The following is a 19,553-nucleotide window of genomic DNA, read 5'->3' as shown; positions in this document are numbered from 1 at the left end:
GCATTTTGTGTCAATAATGTGTACTTCTGTATCAAGAGGAGACAAAACCCACAACGTGTCGGTTATGAACATACCACTTAGCTCTTGTCGATTTGCTCGGGTACTGTCAAGCTGAGACCAAAGCTGCCTGATTTCTTCTTGTGACTGGGCCTTGAGTTGCTCATGCTTGAACTGAAGTTGGTCCAGCTACAAAAAAAAACCCCAAACCCCAAAACATGTTAAAACCTAAAAAACACCCCACCACAACTTGTTAAACAATTTTGTTCTCAGAGCTTATTTTACATGCAAGAGACACTTCTGTCAGAAATAGGTGGAAACAGTGACACCACCTCTGTCAGCTCCTGACAGTATCAGAGATGCTGAGTAGCAACATCTCAACTATGACACCCACTCCTCTGAGAGGGAAGAATTTGTTCCTGATGCCATAATTATCTTCACTGGCAAAAAAAGAAGACATTAGCCACATAAAATGCAAGAACCAGAAAATCAGGAATATAAATATGGACGAAGAGATGGCACAAAATGGCACAAAGGCAATTGCATTCCAAAGATTTTGAACTCCTATGGAAAATCCCAGAGTATTTACCTGCTTCATGATGCATTTTGCTTTTTTCAATAACATCCCTAAATACAAACAGGTCACCCAGATGAAATGTATATGGTCTAGTTTTTGTTGCATAAAGAGTAATCAACTACTCTGAACAACTAAAGAAATGTAACTTACCTCCTTCTGAAGATCCTGTTCTTTTTCTTGGCTTTTCATCTTTATGTCTTCTAGGAGTTGGTTATGTTCAGCCTGCAGCTGTTCTTGTAATTCTGTGATGGCTAACTGGTGTTGCCTCTCCAATTCTATACATTTCACTAAAATTAAAGATTAGTTCTGTTACTCCCTCATCCCGCTTAATGAATAACCTGTACAACTTCTGTGCAACAAAACTAGAAATGCAAGTCTCTAGCTTAAGCACTGGCTTTCAGGGAACCACAGAAATGCTTGAACAGTAAAGTATTTGAAAGTCAAACGTTTCCATGCACTGCTCCGTACTTCTCTGCATCCCACACTGTTAGTCAGCCAAGAGACAACCATTTGCTCCATTAAGCATTAACTATTCACAATCCAAATGCAACTCTTTGTCCAAAAAAGCTTCTATTAATATTAATCACAGTTTTGATTAATTCAGCAACTGTCAAAACAGGTTTTCAGATGGAAGCCAAACAGCACCTCCCTTTAATACTCATCTCGCATCTCATACTCTGTGGAAAGTGAAAACGCAACAATGCTATCCAGGTTTTAAACAGTGTTTCATTTACAACCTGTTGTCTACACAGTCCCATGCCATAGGCCCAGTTTTTAAATACGGCTACATAAATGCATCTTGCATTTGCTTTTAGACACGTAAAATCACTTAGCTATGTCACTGTTCAGTAAAACAGCTGCCTCCCAGACCATGATACTTACTTTTAGATTGTACATTCTCAACAGAAAGAAGCCCCAGCTCTGCTCTGACTTTTTCCAAATCCATTTCCAGAGATTTCTGCAGTGCAATCATCTCACTCTGATGTTTTTCACACAGCTCCTCACACACACTTTTTAAACGCCTATCAGACTCTAATTCCCAGTCTCTTTTGAGGCTCTAAGAGAGTAAGATATGCATTATATTAAAGCAAACACGTTTAGTAAATTAAATTTTTTTTCTCCATTTATTTGCCCTTTACAATAAAAGTGTAGCAGATATGGGGCTTGTACCAGCTCTTGTTTTCTGAAAGGAGCTTTATTTTTTTTCTTGTATAAAGAACAGAATTTGTACCTCTAATGCCTGGACATGTGTCTCTTCCATTTCCAATTCTATTTTCTTTCTCTGGTCAACTGTGAAATAAAATACTTATTAATAAATTTATGGAAAATATTAAATGGTAAGTAGAAATACGGACGAGATTACAATTTTCAACATCAAACTCAGGACTTAAATGGGCAGGCATAGAGCAGGGTGAGATGCTGGGTTCCAGCCACACCTGCTGTTATGTAATATCCCATTAGGTCACTTTCATTTTAGAAAAGAAGCATTTGAGAACTTACAGCTGCAAAAGCCAACTCAGAAAGTAAAGTTCAATTTAATTAGTAAAACCTGCATAAGCCAACAGTGAACATGACAGTAAAAAGAAAAATAACCCTAAAGATGCAAATTCAAATGACTACTGATATGATTTTAACATTTCACTGCACACCACTATGAGCACAGAATCGTCTCCAGAAAGACACAAGGAGTAGCATGCAGCAGCAGGTGGGAAAATTCAAAATTTGCTACAAATGTTTAGGAAAAAAGACTGCAAGATAGATGCCACTATCTTCTCAGTTATCACTAACACCAATAGATTCTTCCTTCCCAGCTCCTTCCTCAATTAATTCCAGCTTCTTGTTCAGCCCCTTCTTTTGATTTGCAGGAACCCTGTAAAGGCCTGTTGGCCACCTTCCCACAGCATCAAAGCACCTTTCCCTATGCTTATTTTATAATATTATATTTAATATATATATATTTATAATATTTAATCTATATAATATATATACTATATATATTAAATATATATATATTTATAATATTTAATAGTTTATCATATACAACCATTATGTCAAGTCTTTCCATGGGAACTGAAAACAGATTAAACTGGTATTAAGGTACATTGGCAAAACACACCTTAAGAGCTCTGGTATTAAGAACTGCATCTTGACCTCCTCCTGCTCCCAAATCCCACTGTGCTACCAGCTCACTGCAGCACTGCTGGTGGTAACAAATGGTTTCCTACTTTTAGGTCAAAAATAGACACCCCTAAATGAATGTTCTCTCTCTTTTAGGGAAGGACAACTAAAGGAATGGTTTCTAAACCTTATTTCAGATCTCAGAGGGGTGTGATGAGCAGTGCAGAGTCTATCTGGAGCCCTGCAACTGGCAGTGCTCCCCATGGATCCGTTCGAATACCAGGAAAAACTTCTTTACTGTGAGGGTGACAGAGCCCTGGAACAGGCTGCCCAGAGAGGCTGTGGAGCCTTTTGCTCTGCAGATATTGAAAACAATCCTGTGCAAATTGCTCTGGGTGAAGCTGCTCTAGCAGGGGTTTGATGATCTCCAGAGAGCCCTTCCATCCCAACCAGCCTGTGACTCTAAATTTCCTCAGTCAAGTGCTGCAAGATTCACCTTGCCCCAGAAATTCCTCAAGCTCTGCCATATGAGTCAGAAATGATCTGACCTGGAAAGAGGGAAATTTCCCAAACAGTGCCAAGAGCATCATCGGCAGACCTTCAGGTGCAAATGCCTTCTTGCTTATGCCACAATACAATCTTATATGAAGTGCAACTCAAAGGACACCCAGCTACAGGTTCTCACTGAGCCTTTCAGTTCCTTCCCCACTCCTTCCTAACACTGGGAGGGTAAGCCAGGAAGCATTCACACATCTCCGAAAGACAACAGTAGTGTTGACTTAGGGCAAGAAAAACCCTGACAAGACATAAGGGATGAGATTTCCACTCTTTGCACTGACCAAGTTCTTTATGAGAGCTTGGTCTAAAGCCTCCTGAAAGAAAGTTAGTTCAGTTTGGCACTAATTTACAGATGAAGAACAACTAAACTTATGTCTGCACAACTTCATTTTCATACATAAAACGTGCACTCTTGGACATGGCCAGTCCTGCCCATATTAGAGGTAACAACAGCTGTCATTCACAGGCCAGCTCTACACCCAGACAGGAACCTGTGCAGGAAGAAAATACTTATTCCTCAGTTTTAATACCTAGTTCTTGCTGATGCTTGGACTTAAGGTCTTCTTTTTCCTTCAGACACTGTTCTCTGATCTTCTCCCACTCCAGCTGGTGGCGGCTTTGCAGAATCGCTACCTCCTGAGCACGTTTGTCGTTGAGCATCTCCCGCAGCTCCATGAGGGCAGTCTCCTTCTCTTTCCTCAAGTTGGACTGTGTAAGCTCCAGCTGAGAGGTGTGCATATTGTTTAAGGTCAGGCGTAAAGCTTCCAGTTCAAGGCTGTGCAGTGTCTGCAGTGGAGTAAAAAAGGGTTTCTCCCTCCCCTCTAATGAAATGTGCTCGCTTTTTCATGACCAGTTTCAGTTATGATTGTTAAACACCTTCAAGTTTTGCTTTTCTGTACTTGGAAAATGTTTCTTTGTGGCAAGGACTCTTAAAGGAACTCTTAAAATAAGCTGCTATAATGAGACTTGCAAGTTTTCAGTGCAATGTAAAAAGATTTCCTTACCTACCTTTTCATTTCTTACAAAATATCCTGTATCTGTCCACTTCCTCACATCAAAGCAGAACACAAGCTCACCCCAGCCTTTCACTGTCTACTGAAAGAATTCCTTATGTTTGCTGTTGGTTATAATTTGCTAATAAAGTTAAGTTCTAAGTGATATTGGAGAAGTAGAAATAAAATTCACCACTTCTCAATTCTTAAGTAAACTGACCAATGTACCAACACGTTGCAATTAGACTTAACACTAGAAATATTCTTCGCATTTCCACTTCCCATTGAGTAGAAGTATTCAAAAACCCAGGAAATACATAGAAGTAAGTCAGGTTTTCACACTTCAGCTTAGCAGGAAAGCATTCCTAATTATTAATAGTGGGGTGATTAAAAAGTGGGAGTGGTTTATATTCTTTATAAAATTTACTTGTTACACTTGCTGAGACAAAAAATTACAAAGCTGTTTTTTCTCTCTTAAAACCATCAACTTAAACATCCAGTTTTCTTCAGAATTAACATTAAAATATAATTGCAGGGAAGATTCTGGAGAACTCCTCTAAAAAATATCTACTATCACCCACCAAGAGAACACTCCTTTTCCTTCGGTTGCAGCTCCATGTGAAAGAGCACGTGTAATATCCACAAAAATTAAGGAGAAGGCTCCTTGATTTCTGTGCATGCTGGAGATCATCAACAGTCAGCTAAGAATGATATTAATCACTGTGTTTCCTGTTTTTACCTGGGATTGGAGCTGAGCTTGCTCATGCTCTGCTCTGTGTGTGGCTTCCATCTGCTGCCGGAGTTCATCTAAACGTTGCCTCTGTTCCTCCATCAGCTCAGCACGGAGCTTCTCCATTTCCTCTGAGTGTTTAGCTGCCAGCTCAGAGATTTCCCGATCGTGCTCTCGTTCATGAACCTGCAGAGAACACTCTGATGAAAAGCTTTCTTCAAAATATGCTTGCTTAGGCCCAACTATGGAACAAAATTCTCCCCTCCTCCTGACCCCAAATCACAAACGCCATGGAAAAAACCCAATAAATAGAATTTTGCGTCTCTGAAATGTTTACACCGCTTACATGGCAATGCTGAATTACTTTATTTTTCCAAAATAAACCAAATTACAGCAGGTACCCTTTTTATTATAGCAATCTCTTCCTTTCTTTTTTCTTCCAACTTCTGTTGTTCCTCCACTTTGTCCTTTATTTCAGCATTTAACTCTTTTATCTGAAAACAGGCATACAAACATTTTCAATGGCTACCTGAAGCATTCCGAAACCCCACAACTCCTGCAGTTATCAGGTTTTCCTACCTCTCTCTCGTGTGCCAAACTCACTTCAGTTAATTCAGCAAGGCGCTGAGTCTCCATCTTCTCCATTTCCTCTTGGTAATGCTTCTCCATCTTAGACTGAGCCTCCTGGGCAGCCTGACAGGACTCCTGCAAGCGAGCCTCCAGCTCCAAATGAGCTTTTTTCAACTGGGCAATCTCTTCAGTCAAATGGCTTTTTTCCTCGTTGTATTCAGCAGTCTTCTCCTTTATTTCAGCAGTAAGTTTATTAATTTCTTGGTTGCTGAGGTTCAACCTGTCCTCATAGCTCAGTCTTTCACACTCCTGTATATCTTTTATGTTTTCCATTTCAGCATTAAGCTCATGGATGTTTTTCTCAAGGTCCTCAATGATGCTAGCATTCTCTGCTAGTGCTTTTTCTGCTTTCACTAGATCCTCCTCCACACTGGATAATCTCTCTCTTAAGGCTCTTTTTTCTTTCAGCAGAAGTGCTAAATTTTGTTCTTTACTATTGATTTCAGCTTTGAGCAACTCCCGTTCTTTTAGCAATGTCTCTTCAGATATGGTTTTCTGACTGAACAGCTCTGCTATTCTCTGTGTTTTAGCCTTCTGAGCATTAAGCTGGCTTTGCATCTGATGCCTTTGACTTTGCAAAGCCACCAACTGACGGTCAAAAAGAGCCTGCACTTCACTTGTCACGGGATCAGAAGCGGTTTTCTGCTCCTGAACCTCTCTCACTAACTGCTCCTGAGTTTGCAGCTGCATCATCAGCATGTCTCTTTCCTCCTGGAGGTCTTTCACCATTTCTAGCCAGGTAGAGAGGTTTGACACTTGTGTTAGAGATGGCTGGCCTCCACCCTCACCCTGCTGCTTTACTAGAAGCATGAGTTTATTTTCAAGTTCTTTCTCCTTCTCCCTTTTCTGAAGAAGTTCTTTTTCACAAGAGATCCCTGCTTCCCGTTCTTCCTCCAGTTCCACGTGCATACGAGAGAGCTCAGACATGGCTTTTTCCCAGTTTCGAACAACTTCTTGGGTGTTCTGATAAGGCATTTCCACGGCTGACTCCTGATGGAGCTGATCAGTTGGCTTCAGATGTCTCTCTGCTAAACACATCATCTCACCATCCTCTATGTCACCGTGGGCTCCAGCTCTGTTCTGCTGCAGGGGGCCATCTGACACACATGTAACAAAGGCCTCTGCTCTCACCTCTGCCTCTTCAAACGTGTCTTGAGCCAAGCCACTGAGACACGTCCCCTCATCGATGCTAGAGTTTAATGGAGAAGATATCAAATCCCTGCTGGCTTCTAGGAGCACACTGCTGTCTAACCCATACATACTGCACCTGCCCTCTTCAATGGCACAGCCCTCCGAAGAGCTGGACACGCAGGAGTCTTCTGGAGTTTCTGTGGAAACGAGGTATTTAGCCAATATACCTTCATCACCACTGAAAAGCCTGAGTTCTGACAAGGGTTCTTCAGACAGGTCCTCCCCTTCACTAGTTCCATTATCCTTTGTGATTTCCAAATTCTTTGTTTCTTCTAAGTGATCCCTTGAGGAGTCATGCTGAAACTCCAGTTCTCCATGCACGGGCTCATCTCTACCTTCCAACTGGTGTGCTCTGTCCCACACCTCCTCAAGATCCACTCCCTGCAACTGAGACATCCCTGATAAAATCGGTTTTTCCCTCAATTCCAATAACTTTTTATTGGAGACAATCTCTCCATGTTTTTGCCTTACATCTGTACTTTTTTCAGCCTCGTGAAGTCTTTTTTCATTTAATTCCTGGATATAGGAATTCAGTTTCTGAATCTCTTCATTCAAGGACTGTTTTTCTTTTTTATATCGCTGGGCTTCCTTCGCTTGCTCTTCTGCATAAGAAAGTTGACACTTAAGGCCATCAATTAAATCCTTGTATTTAGTTTCTATTTCAGATTTTTCCCTCTGAAAGTCTTCCCGTTGGCTTTCAAGTTTCTTCCTCAAATTTTCTTTACTAGTTTCAGATTCTCTAAGCCTAATATTTAAATCAATTATTATGCCATTCAAATTCTGAATATGTTCTTCAGAATTTAAAGCACAGAGTTCTTTTTTTAACTGTTCAAGTTCATATTTATATTTTAAAATAATTTCTTCTTCATAGAGCTGCTTGGCTTCTGCAACCTCTCTTCTGTAACACTTCTCCAGCTCGTTCCTCAAGTTATCCAACTGTCTGCAAATATCCTTCTCATGAGTGATTTTCATCTCTTCAATACATTGCTGTTCTTTCACTTTGGATAAAGCAATTTCTTTTTTTAATTCTATTATTTCTGAGTCGCGAAGAGAAAGTGTGTGCTGTAGTACAGACAAGCCAGATCTTTCTGATGTCAGTTGATCTTGAAGACTTTTAATAAATTGCTCTTTTTCATCTATGCTTTTGTGTAGCTCTTGCATTGTATCTTTCATATCCTCTTCCATTTGGGTAAGCAGATTTTCTTTATCTTTGGTATTCTTAAAAATAAAACATTACATTATAAAATATGCCATGATTTAATTTCCTTGAGCTTCATATTTTTAATTTGCATTCAGAAATAACAACGTTTAAGGCTTCTATTTATGGCACTACTAGTTACTTTCCAAAATGAAACCAGATCTTAAGCTGTTTCATTAATGCATGTTAGTCATCACAATCCCTAAAAATTTATTTCTATATAAAAAGACTTTTTTCATGAATATGTCACTACAGTAAATTCAAGTTATCACTAAATTTGAAATAAATTTATTATTAAAAAAATTTATATTTTTACCTTTTGGGAAGACTCCAGCTGAACTTCCAGGTCATGTGCTTTCTCACGCAGTATCTCCAAGTGAGCATTTTGCTCCCTTAGACAATCCTGAAACAAGGACATTTGCTGCTGGGCTTCTAATCCTTCGTTTTTCCTGAGACTTTTACTCCTCAGCATCTCAGTAACCTGGACATATAAAAGGCACTCACAGTCGGGAGAAAGTTCATATATGAACAACTCACACACAAGTCTCACTGTAAGCAAGTCTATTTACAGATTTACCCTAAATCTTTCATTCTCAAGGAATAAAAACCACCCTAAAAAGGCAGACAACACTTGTCATGTTTTAGATACTATTACTTCCTGAAAAATGCAAATGTTAGATAATTCATCCCTAAGGTGAATTTTCTAACATTATGAACCGATAAATCTAGCATAATGAACCATACTGAATCCCTCCAATACAAAGTAGAGCTCCCAATGGACTAGACATGCCATTAAGAGGACAATGAACGCAACCAGTGTTCTCTGCAAAGGATTTACATCTCGTTACTAAATGCTGGTGTTTTCCTCTCCACATTCCTTCAAATTAAAGGAAAACATGTCCCCCATTGGGGTAACGTAAAATGTTTTATTTAATATATTTTTCTCAATTTGTAGCTAAAACCAAAGAAGAATATGTAAGTCAGTATTAGTGCTTTCATCTGTTATCAAAGTTGATATCCTTTCACAATGTGCATTGGCTCACTGGACTTATTTAGGATATGCCTGAAATGCTATTTAGAGACTTGATCCTTGTCTTTCAATGGCTGATGGTGCAAATGGCAAACACCTGTCGAGCTGCCTTCACTTTTACCACATTCTGCTGCTGCAACCAGAATTGTAGATAGAAAGCAGTATTTTTTATTATTTTACAAAATTTTATTTAGCAGACAGCTTATTTTTCAGGGCATAGGCAACTCCTTTATGATAAATCCTGGACTAAAAAGCCTCAGTTTTTATTTTTAAAATGTTTAACCCCCTTTCCCTTCCTATGCAGACCTTTAAGATAAGTAACCCCATGTAGGGCAATTCTTATCCTGCAAACCTGATACAGTCACTATACAGAAACATTTCTCTTTGGTGTATACTACAAGGTTCCAAGAACAACAAATACATAGGTTCAGAAAGAACAGCCACTAGAACACTGAGCATCACCAAGAAAGAATAAAGCACTTTTAAAAATACATTTTAAAGCAGAGGAAGGCTGCAGTATATCTCATTATCCAGAGATTATATCCATCATCAACCTGTTGCACTGAGGCAGGTTCCTATGTGTCACAGAGGCTGCTTGAACCATGTTATTTTAAATTTTCCTTTGAGCCAAGTCACATTATCTCAGCACAGCAAGTTTCTGTCTAACAGCTGAGATGTTCCAGTTGCCCAAGCAGAAACTCATAGATTTCTCTGCCAAAGGACAAATGATCACATGCAAACTCAAGTTATACAGCAACAGTTGTGTAAAGGCCACAAACCACTTGTGGCAGGACATTCCCCTACCAGAGAGTGGCTTATATGCTCTGCCTATCAGCTGGTGCAATAGCTCAGGGCATCTTCTCCCTCACAAGAATTTGCTAATTGGTGAAATATCTCAGGCTGGACATCTGTCTGGTAGTGAGATATTTGTGGCACCACTGAGGTGGCATTCCCAGCTGACAATAAACATCTTGCCTTGGGAGACAAATTGAAGGAAGGTAAGCTTGAATTTCTGACAGACATTAACTTTACAAACTATAAAAGCTACACCAAATTTTCCCAAGGCAGAAGTCTTCTGCACATTCCATGGAAATGCGTGGGGCTCTTCCCCAAAGCTGGGATGTCACTTTGTGGTTACTCTCCTGGGGGCTGAGTGAAAGGAATCTGTATACCTCATCATCAGTTTGGTGGTAAGTCACACTGACTCCTAATCGACACTATTTCTTTGCTAGCTATAAGATAGGTACCTTTATGTTGTGCATTATTTTACTTAATCTACTAGTAGTTCTTCGTTTAAGGTAATTTATCTGTTAATCTCCTCCCTATTCAGTAACTAACTCATTTTATGATAGACCTGATCTGCAACTCTTTAGAACTTGCAAGCCAGAGCAGAGAGGTGTGCCTCACCTGAATTCGAGCTGCTGCCAAAAAACTGAACCTAAGGCAGGGCTTGTCTAATGCTTTCACTCGATCCATAACCACTAACAGCATTGTGTAAAATTCCCTAACAAGGGCTTAAGTGATAAACAAAGAGGTGCAATGACCTTCAAAACATTACACAAGCAAGTGGAAAATATGAGGATATTTCCAGGACTTCTCCGTAGCAACCAGGAAAAAACCCTGCCTCGCCCTGAAATCCTTTTCACTGCTCTACTACAAAGTGAACTATGAAGAGCTACATCATAGGCTCAGTGTTTTCACATTCATAGTCTAAAGCTGCTCTTGCAGTCTCTGTAAGGACACCCAAACTGGAGGAGAGGCACACCTGATGTAACTGGAGCTGTAAATCAGGGATCTGACCAGCCACACGTGAAGCCTCTTCCTGTAGCTCATCCTGGTCCTTCTTGGCCTGTTGAAGGCAGGTTGTTAACTTCCTGATGATTTCATTCTGCTCTTGAACAGTCATTTCCTACAGGGGTCAGAAGAAGTGCACTTTTAATATTAAAATATTCTTAACATCTTTGGAACCAAGTAAGTTTTCTTGAAGCAAAGCCATTACAGAGTCTGTAGTTACATTTCAGTTTTAACCAACTTGAACCAAAGAACCCTGTGTCCAAAGATGATGGCAGGCATGATGGAAGAAGAATCTTAAACTGGTCTCAGAAATGACAAACCTAATCAAAAATGACTTTAAAAACAAATTATGGGATACCAGCAATGAAATTGGTATTTTTACTTCCAAATTTGTAGCTGTTACTGATGTAAAAAGCAATCAAGTTTTCAAAAAGGATAGAATGAATATTTAGTACCCCCTAAATTGTCTCCTATCTGCCAGCAATTCCCTTCAGTCATGTGAGAGGAAGCTAATAAGATAGGATACATTAATCTTATTTTATGTTAATCACATTTATCTTTTCAATTTATTCCTCACCAACTGGAAATGTCTTTGTTTCCCCAATCCTAGAAGGAGAAAAAGAACATGTGAAGGGGAAAGTAACTAGTCTTAGAAAGCACCTGGTAATAATTTACCTTTACATAGAACTGCTAGAAAAAAGGAATTCAAAATATATATTTTTTTTAATATTCTGGAAGAGGACGCTGCTTTTTGCACTACATGTTAGCAAGGTGAAGTACCTTTCACTGAAAAACAATAGGTTTTTGAGTCTTGCAGCCTAAATATTTTTAGGATTAAAACAAGGCAGTATTATCCCATTAGCCAACTCTGTGAAACATACCTGAAGCTGCATAGAATCGTTGTGCTGGGTGAGTTGGTCCTGCAGCTCATCCATCTGTTCAGTGAGCCTTTCCACTGCTTCCTGTTTCTCCAGCAGTCTGCTCTCCAGCTCAGCTATCCTCGCCTGACACACCTGAGCATCAGCCTGGCTGTATTCTGCAGCAGAATTTATCCGATCTTTCTTCATAAAAGAAACAGAAATGCATTTATTCACTTAAAAATACCATTTCTGGTTTGTCTGAAAACAAATTCAGCTTCCAGGTTAAGTCCTGGGCAAATTTGACTTTAAAAGTAATTCAACACTGGAACTTTGTATCTAATAGAAACACTACATACAAAAAATCTTTAATGCTTAAAAATTTCAAATTAAAAATGATCATAGATAATACATTTTCATGATACTTTAAGGCACAAAAGTAAAGTAAGTGTGTTGTGATTCTATAGCACCAAATGGTGGCAACATGCCATTTTGACATGTATTGGGGATTTAAATACCTCCAGTTGTGCGGAAGGAAGCAGAATACTACCAATTTAAAGAAAGATTTTACATCCATCTGACTGGAGAACAGTCCACCCAAAGGAGAAACAACAATGCAAAGCTCTTAGAGAAAATTTCTGAGGTTTCTTATGAGCAACATTGTTACCAACATCATGGAGGATACAGTATCTTGTGTTTTATTTTGAATACTTTTTGGTTATATTGTATGACACAATGAAAAATGAACTCATGTATCAACTGGAAACATTAAAAACGTTCAAATTTCTCTGGGCAGAGTCTATGATCTAACAAAACCCAATCTTCTTAGAAACCGAACTTCACAGCCAGTACATGTACATACAGAGAAATACCTGTATACCATAAAACAGTGAAATCACATCAGTTTTATCACATTTGATAACAATGTCCCATTAATCATTTTAGCAACCAACTATCACAGTCTTCTTCTCAGCTCTATCCAGCATCTTCTACTAAAGATACATCCTTTCACACTTACTGCAGTTGCATGATCATCCAGCGGCTCCCAGCTAGACAAATCCGTGCTGCCCTGGTAAATAAACAAAACAAATGCTAAATCATAGCTATTTTAAATAAAAATAAGGAAAAACAAACAAAAGTATTATAATGTCTACTTAAATTTAGGGGTAAGCCTCAACACTGATTCAATGCTTGATTCTCTGCTGTTGTAGCTGGCAAATATTTGAGCAATCTTTAATCTACTACTAAAAATCAGTAACTGACATGAGATTATTTAACGAACATGCTAAAACCATTCAGGTAATCCCAAAAGCAACACCTTTTTCTGACACACAGATTTAACATAGCTTGATACCTTGAAAGAGGTTTCCCCCTCAGTAAATTCAAAACAAGACCAAGATGATTATTGCATTATTTGGAAAAGGCAGTCCACAGCTCTCCCTGCATTTTGAGTCTGCTTGAAGTAGTTCCCAATGATTACTGTCTCCCTGGAGGTACCCTCTCCAGGTAACCTAGAATTCCAGTTGCTTTACAAACCAGTGATTTTGGAAAAAGCTGCTTAGCAGCAGTAAGTGATTTCTGTTTGTTTGTTTTTTAATTTAAGCTCACATAAATGCAGCAAGGACACTGCTTGGCTGAGTGACAAAACACCATTTTTCCTCAGCGCAGACACTCGTGTGTAGCTTCATAAAAGCCTTTGCAATGGTAACATGATGTTGAAGATAACCTGAAAGCATCAGGGATACCCTCACAACAGAAAGCAGGATAACACACCCAAATTTCATCCCCCATCACTGCAGGTTTGCAAACACACTAGTTTGATGCTGTTGTGGTATGTTGTGAAAACACACCAACGTCTGGGGAGATGCTTTTGGTGCAGAAGTCAACAGCTCCTCAAAATTCTCTCCACAGAGAACATTACTGCCTTTAGAGAGTCATCAGTACGTACACACCGAAATACATCAGACACAAGCAGAGTCACCTTAAACAAATCTGTGGAAATACCATCTATGTTGGCTTTACAATGGCTACTAAGAGCTTCCTGGAATAAACTACAGTTTTTCAGAAAACATTAAGCATATTTGAGCCAGCAAAGTGATACAAAACTAAATTAACGCTGTGCATGGTAAGATCCTGGCAGTTTTTAATCTGTTGATCTCCCAATCCGGATTTGCCACATAACCCTAAGTTACGTGCAAAGATTCACAGCCACGTCACCTTAAGTCTGCCCAAAGAGAAGTCCATGGCAGTGAGAACTGAAATACTTTTAATTCAGCTCCCTGGCAATAACAGCCTCCTAGGCCATACCATGGAGATGTCTCACTCAGTAAATGAGATCACTCTGCTAGAGAGTGAACTATTCCAAGTGAAAATAACAGCAGTTCACTTACCTCCCAAGGGCAGCGAGAGGCCAGTGCCAGTGAGCTAGCACACCAATGAGTAAAACAACCACCGGAACGCTTGTTATCCGCAGACAGGAGCGGAGCGAAGATGAGAAACACTAAAATTTACCTGTGCCTCTCTTGCTGTCTCTGGCAGGCTGGTGTCTTCAGTCTGACCCTCTACATCCATCCCAGCATCTCTGGCTGCTACTGGGTGCTCTTCCTTCGGAAGCTCATGCGTGTGGACAGCCGAGCCCTTCCTCTTCGCCGCCTTTTTCTGCGACTGCGCGACGTCGCCCTTTGCTTTTCGCTGTCTGAAGTAAGCAAACTGTTCAGGAAAGATTGCAAGAGGTACAGGGAGAGGTAAGCAAGGAAAAAGTAGCAGGACCACAAGATTAACACAGTCATGGGTGACAGAGCTCCTATCTTGATAAAATATATACATCTGCCGAAAAACTGCTTTATCTGCCTACTTTCCACACATTCCAAACATACTGGATAACTGTGCCATTAAGCAATAACTCTCACACCAGCGCTAAAGGCTCATTTCCACACAAGAATCAAAGTTTTACTCAGTGAAACTTTGTGTGTCAATGATAACCCAGAATTACAGCAAGACAAATTAGTAAAGGAACGAGTTGTCAATATACTAGAAGCATTAGGAAAAAATAAGAATTGAGCAGTCTTTCTGCAAGACCAGCAAAAACGAGAACCCCCTTGTCATGGTGCCAGAACCAGCACACCCCTACAAATACATCTAAACAGGTCTTAGCCAGCGTAAGCTTTGAGATGAGGATTCACTTCCGTTAATTTTAATGCTCCTTCCCTGCCACCCCCTTAAGAGAACACAGCAAAACTTCTTCGCCAGAAAGCAGCCTCCAGTACATAAATAGAAAATCAATTAAGCCAGGTCATTTTAATTTCTTCTGTTGAAGAATCAGATGCTCTACTTTATCAGGCTATCACAGCTCTACGAAGCCCCAGGGACATGTAAAGAATGTCACTGACAATTTATTACCCAACTCTCCCTAACACCCTAAACAGCTTTAAAAGGATTATTGTTATTTTCAACTCTAGTATTGTATTTAGGCAGCATTTCCAAGTAACATCTCCCCCACAGCAGAAATCCAGACATCCTTCTCCTAAGGAAAAAGACTTCTTCAAGGTCAAAACCACAGATTATCAAGTGCAGTGTCATATCCTTGTGATGAGACAAAAGAGATAGTCAACTGATGACTGGATGTAAATATCACTGCAAAGTTCTACCTGCACTACATATGAAAATCCACTGCTCGACAAATTGGTTTTCCTGTCAAAAAAGCCACCCTGCAGAAAAATCTTGTCCCATTCTTCTCACTCAGTTTGTGAAAAGGATCTAGCTCAGTCCCCTCTCCCTACAGGTACTTCTACCTGGCAGCTCAGCTACTCAACAGGCGCACAGTTACACAGCTGCTACACCCAGCAGCCTGTTTAAAAGGGATATTTGCAGAAAGACCTAAATTTCTTTTTGGCTGAAAAAAGTCATATATACAAAAACCCTATTTTAAGATGATCCTCTGTAACTTCTACAGTTAGTAATACTGAAATGCAGATTAAATGAAGATTGCCACACTTGTGCCTTTCATACTAAGCAGAATGAACAGATCATAAAGCTGCAGTGAGACACAAATACCATCCTCTGAAACCAGATGTCAACTCCAGCACTCGCTGATGGCAATGTATGTCAAAAAATAACTACAGCACTAATTAACCTGATAACATGGGGAAACGGGGCAGGAGGAAACCTGCATGAAAATGGAGAGCAGAGGAAACTGCTGAAGCAGGGAAAAAGGGAAAACAGGAGTAAAACAAGCAGAAAAGCTGAAAGGCAGAGAGAGCAGCAATACAGAGAGCAGTTGTGGATTCATGAGGGGAGACCAAGTATCTCACATTAAAATACCAAGACTTGGCATGACTGAACACCTGAACAGTATAAATGTTTTAATGCATAGGTCAAAGAAAACAAAACTTGTTTTGTCCCATTCACATGCACTAAACATATAAAATCATAACACATACCATGCAAAAGTATTGAACTACACCAAAATTTTATGGAACTGCTGGACTTGGTGGAATGGCTGGATTCAAACATGCTCCAGATTTAGGGGAAAAGTCCTATTTAGAGCAATATCGGGTTGCCAAAGCTTTTCATCAGCTACATAAAGTTAAGTGTCATTGTAAGAGAATCTCAAATTCACAGCCAGCTACCCAACACGAAGTAATGAGTGTGAATGTGAAGAAAGCAGCACACAACTGCCTCTGCCTCATCACAATGAGATCCCATTTTGAAAGATTTAACCCTCCTTTTGCTTTCCAGAAGCATATGCAAAGGTGAAAGCTTCACTTTTGGCCATTGCCACAGGAGCCCTGAGAGCACTGTCCTCCACAGCATCCCAAGCAGCTGTTGTAACACAAGAACACCTTTCTACAGGTACCAAAGCACTGCAGCTTCATTTCACCAGGAGCAGTCAGTTAAAAGTTGATGTACTACTTTACGTGCTTCCTAGTATCAAAACCAACACCCAGAGAAAACAGAACAGAGCAGAAAACCACATCAGCACCAAACAGAAACAGGTTGTTCAAATAAACATTACTCCGGCTCTTGGATACAGCAAACATAAACAAAAAGTGCTCTTAGACAAAACCAAGAAATATTCTCTAGACCTTCCTCAAAATGATGAGGTAGGGAAACCTCCTGGAAAACCTGAACTCATTTTTCAGGTCCTAACTGTAAAATGTAGGCAGAGCAAAACTTCCCACACCCGAGGTATGGCACAGAGAGCTCTGCAGCTAGAGGCAGAGGTGGCTAACATGCAGACTAATTAATGTGAGGTAGGAAAAAAACAGGGAGAAAAAAGCAGCACTGAATAGTTAGGCTTGTTCTGTTTCTCAGTTACTACTCTGGCTATCAGTATTGCATTTGCTGGAAACAGGAATCTGAAGTACCTGATACCATCAGTACTTAGCTGCCAACTACAATCTCCAATAAATACAACAGTTGGCATTATAGTTATTATTAGGTGATAACTTAAATGCATCTCAATAATGGAATTTTATTCCTATATGAAAAAGAATAATGCAAGTACTGGTTCGAAAAGGAAAACATTTAGATCATACTTCTATGCCAAGTCATTGCTTAGCAGCTAAAATCTAAGGATGCTAAAGATAAAATAAATTGTTTTCTGGAGGGTGGGGGTGAGGCAAAAAGGCCTCAGGAGTTCACACCTCCAGACTGAAGCAGTACCAAACGGCAGTTGCATCACTGCACAGGTTGCTACAACAGGGGCCTCTCACACACAAAGCAACCTCACTGCCATCCCCTGCTGTCAGGAGCGCCCGTGCAGGGATGAGGAGATGGTTCAGAAAGCTGATCTGATGGACACTGAACACGGCTGTGTCACACCAGAGATGGGATCCCCCTAAGCTGCACCACAGGAAGGAGAACCTGCACCTGCTCGTGGCTCTTCCTCCTTTTCAAAACTGTGCTGTATCCATGAGGAGGGTAGGACCAAGAAAACTAGAAAATAGGAAAGCAGAAAAATAAAAAAAGGGGAAATGTCAGCTTTTTGGAAGCTGTCTGGTGCCCACAGGAATAGCCAAGGAATAGATCTCTGTGACATTTTAATCAACAGAGGAAGCATTACATCTATCTTGGCCTCTCTAAAACTCTTCCTCTCCTCTCAGCCTATGACACTCTGCAGCAGCATTGATGGGGCCAATAATGATGGGGTTACTTTAAATGAGAAGAGAGAGATTTAGCACAGTATAAAAAATAGTAAATGCAACACAGGCTCTGCAGGTGTAACTTGAAACATAAAAGTCCCTGCTTTTTTTTTTTTTTTAAATGGCAAAACAGCAGTTTTCCAACAGGTGGGAACTAATAACTTATTCAAGCTAAGTCTGTCACGTTTTTCTAATCATAAACAGGTGTTGCACCTGGAATTAATTTCTTTTAACAGAATGTGCCACACTAAGGTAACCTTTCAACCTTAAGGACTCCTGCTCTCAGAGTTCTCTCTCTTGAGCTAATGAATCAGATCAAAACCCAGCAGAAATGCTGAATTAAAAGGAAAGTAACCAGGCATTTCCAGCTAGCTCCTTGAACATCATTACCAAAACAAAGCAGAAGTTTTTGTCTAACGGGGTTAGCACACTACCAGCATTAAACACATGGTTTCAGGTAATAATTACTTGGAGAATGTTATCTTTATATATCAGCCTCATCCTGTGAGCTCTACACAAGTCCCTAAACTACACTCAAGAGAAGACACGTATAAATGTGCAAAGCTTATGGAGTGTTTGCTACCGGTGTGACTGGAAACCAACAAACCGAGCACAGCTCCCTGCGGGCACACAGGCAAGCGAATGAGCCAGCAGAGTAATAAAACAACACCTGTTCTTTGACATACTCAACTGGAAATGCGCTATTCCCACAAACACCGAATCCTAGGCAAAAATGGGAGAGCTGGGAAGAAAAAATAAACAAAACAGCGCCTGAGGGACGGTATATGCACTGCTGTCAGCTGCTCTGTGTTCACCCGAGGTAACGTTTCTGTGCTTGTGTAGCGGGACGGGAGCCCCGCAGGCGGGCTGCACCAGAAGCTCCGCTGGGCACGGCTTTTCCTGCGGAGCCAAGCGCCAGGGCAGCCCCACCGGGCTCCGGGGACAGCCCCGGGCGAGCAGCGGACCCCGGCTCCGCCGCTGCCCGCACCTCACACCCAGCTCCGAGTGCGACACGGAGCCCGCAACGGAGGGGAGAGACCCGGGGCGGACTGAGGCGAAGCCGCCCCCCGGCCTGCCAGCAGCGCGCCGAGACCGGGGCGGGCGCAGCCTCCGCCTAGCCGGGACCCCTTCCCCTCACCTTAGCCCTGCCGGCCTCCAGCTTGCGGCTTCGCGCCTCCTCCTGCGCCTCCATGCGGCGGCCGGGGCGGTTCGTGCCGCCCGCGCCGTCAGCGCGGCGCTACCAAAGCTCCGGTCATGGCCGCCCCGGGCCTCTCCCCGCCCGCCGCCGCGCCGGCCACACCGTGCGGGGCGGAGCCCAGCGCCCATTGGCCACAGCTCCTGACGCGCCGCGGCCGCCGACCAATGGCGACAGCTCTCCCCAAGCGGGCTCCGCCCGCTCCCGCTAAATGGCTGCTGGGATAGCCCGGGCAAGCCGGCGCGAGCACCCGGCCACGCCCCCTCAGCGGCAGCGTCCAATGGGAGCGTCCCGGGCCATTTCAAAAGGGCCGCCGTCCCCGCCCAGCGCAGGAGACAGCCAATGGGAAGCGGGCACTTGAACACCTCCATGGAGGCGGGGCTAGCGGCAGCCAATGGAGGCGGGACTAGCGGCAGCCGATGGAGGCGGAGTAGAGGCAGCCAATAGGGCACGGGGAGGGTTAGTGGCGTCCTTCCCGCCTTTTGGCTGGTTAGTAAACTTTTAGCAAAGAAATAAATAATGTTCAGTGATTCTAAGTTGCAT

General features: G+C 41.5%; 1 protein-coding gene across 5 annotated transcripts in view; it reads right to left on the bottom strand.

Annotated features, from left to right (window-relative positions):
- Positions 1–19,083, bottom strand: part of PCNT (pericentrin) — a 71,925-nt gene extending 52,842 nt beyond the window's left edge. For all 5 annotated transcript variants that reach the window (XM_058421286.1, XM_040069101.1, XM_040069115.1 and 2 more), the window contains exons 1-14: positions 18,954–19,083; positions 14,184–14,381; positions 12,691–12,741; positions 11,697–11,876; positions 10,787–10,930; positions 8,308–8,472; positions 5,552–8,011; positions 5,374–5,466; positions 4,982–5,158; positions 3,781–4,036; positions 1,806–1,864; positions 1,457–1,631; positions 725–861; positions 75–186 (exon numbers count right to left, since the gene is read on the bottom strand). In XM_058421286.1, coding sequence (XP_058277269.1) covers positions 75–186; positions 725–861; positions 1,457–1,631; positions 1,806–1,864; positions 3,781–4,036; positions 4,982–5,158; positions 5,374–5,466; positions 5,552–8,011; positions 8,308–8,472; positions 10,787–10,930; positions 11,697–11,876; positions 12,691–12,741; positions 14,184–14,381; positions 18,954–19,007 — 4,261 coding nt within the window. In that variant the 5' untranslated portion in view covers positions 19,008–19,083. The remainder of the gene's footprint in view (positions 1–74; positions 187–724; positions 862–1,456; positions 1,632–1,805; positions 1,865–3,780; positions 4,037–4,981; positions 5,159–5,373; positions 5,467–5,551; positions 8,012–8,307; positions 8,473–10,786; positions 10,931–11,696; positions 11,877–12,690; positions 12,742–14,183; positions 14,382–18,953) is intronic.
- Positions 19,084–19,553: the final 470 nt, after the last annotated feature.

The sequence above is a fragment of the Hirundo rustica genome, chromosome 7, assembly GCF_015227805.2.
Source record: "Hirundo rustica isolate bHirRus1 chromosome 7, bHirRus1.pri.v3, whole genome shotgun sequence".
Lineage (NCBI taxonomy): Eukaryota > Metazoa > Chordata > Aves > Passeriformes > Hirundinidae > Hirundo > Hirundo rustica.
This window is presented reverse-complemented; position numbering and strand designations above follow the sequence as displayed.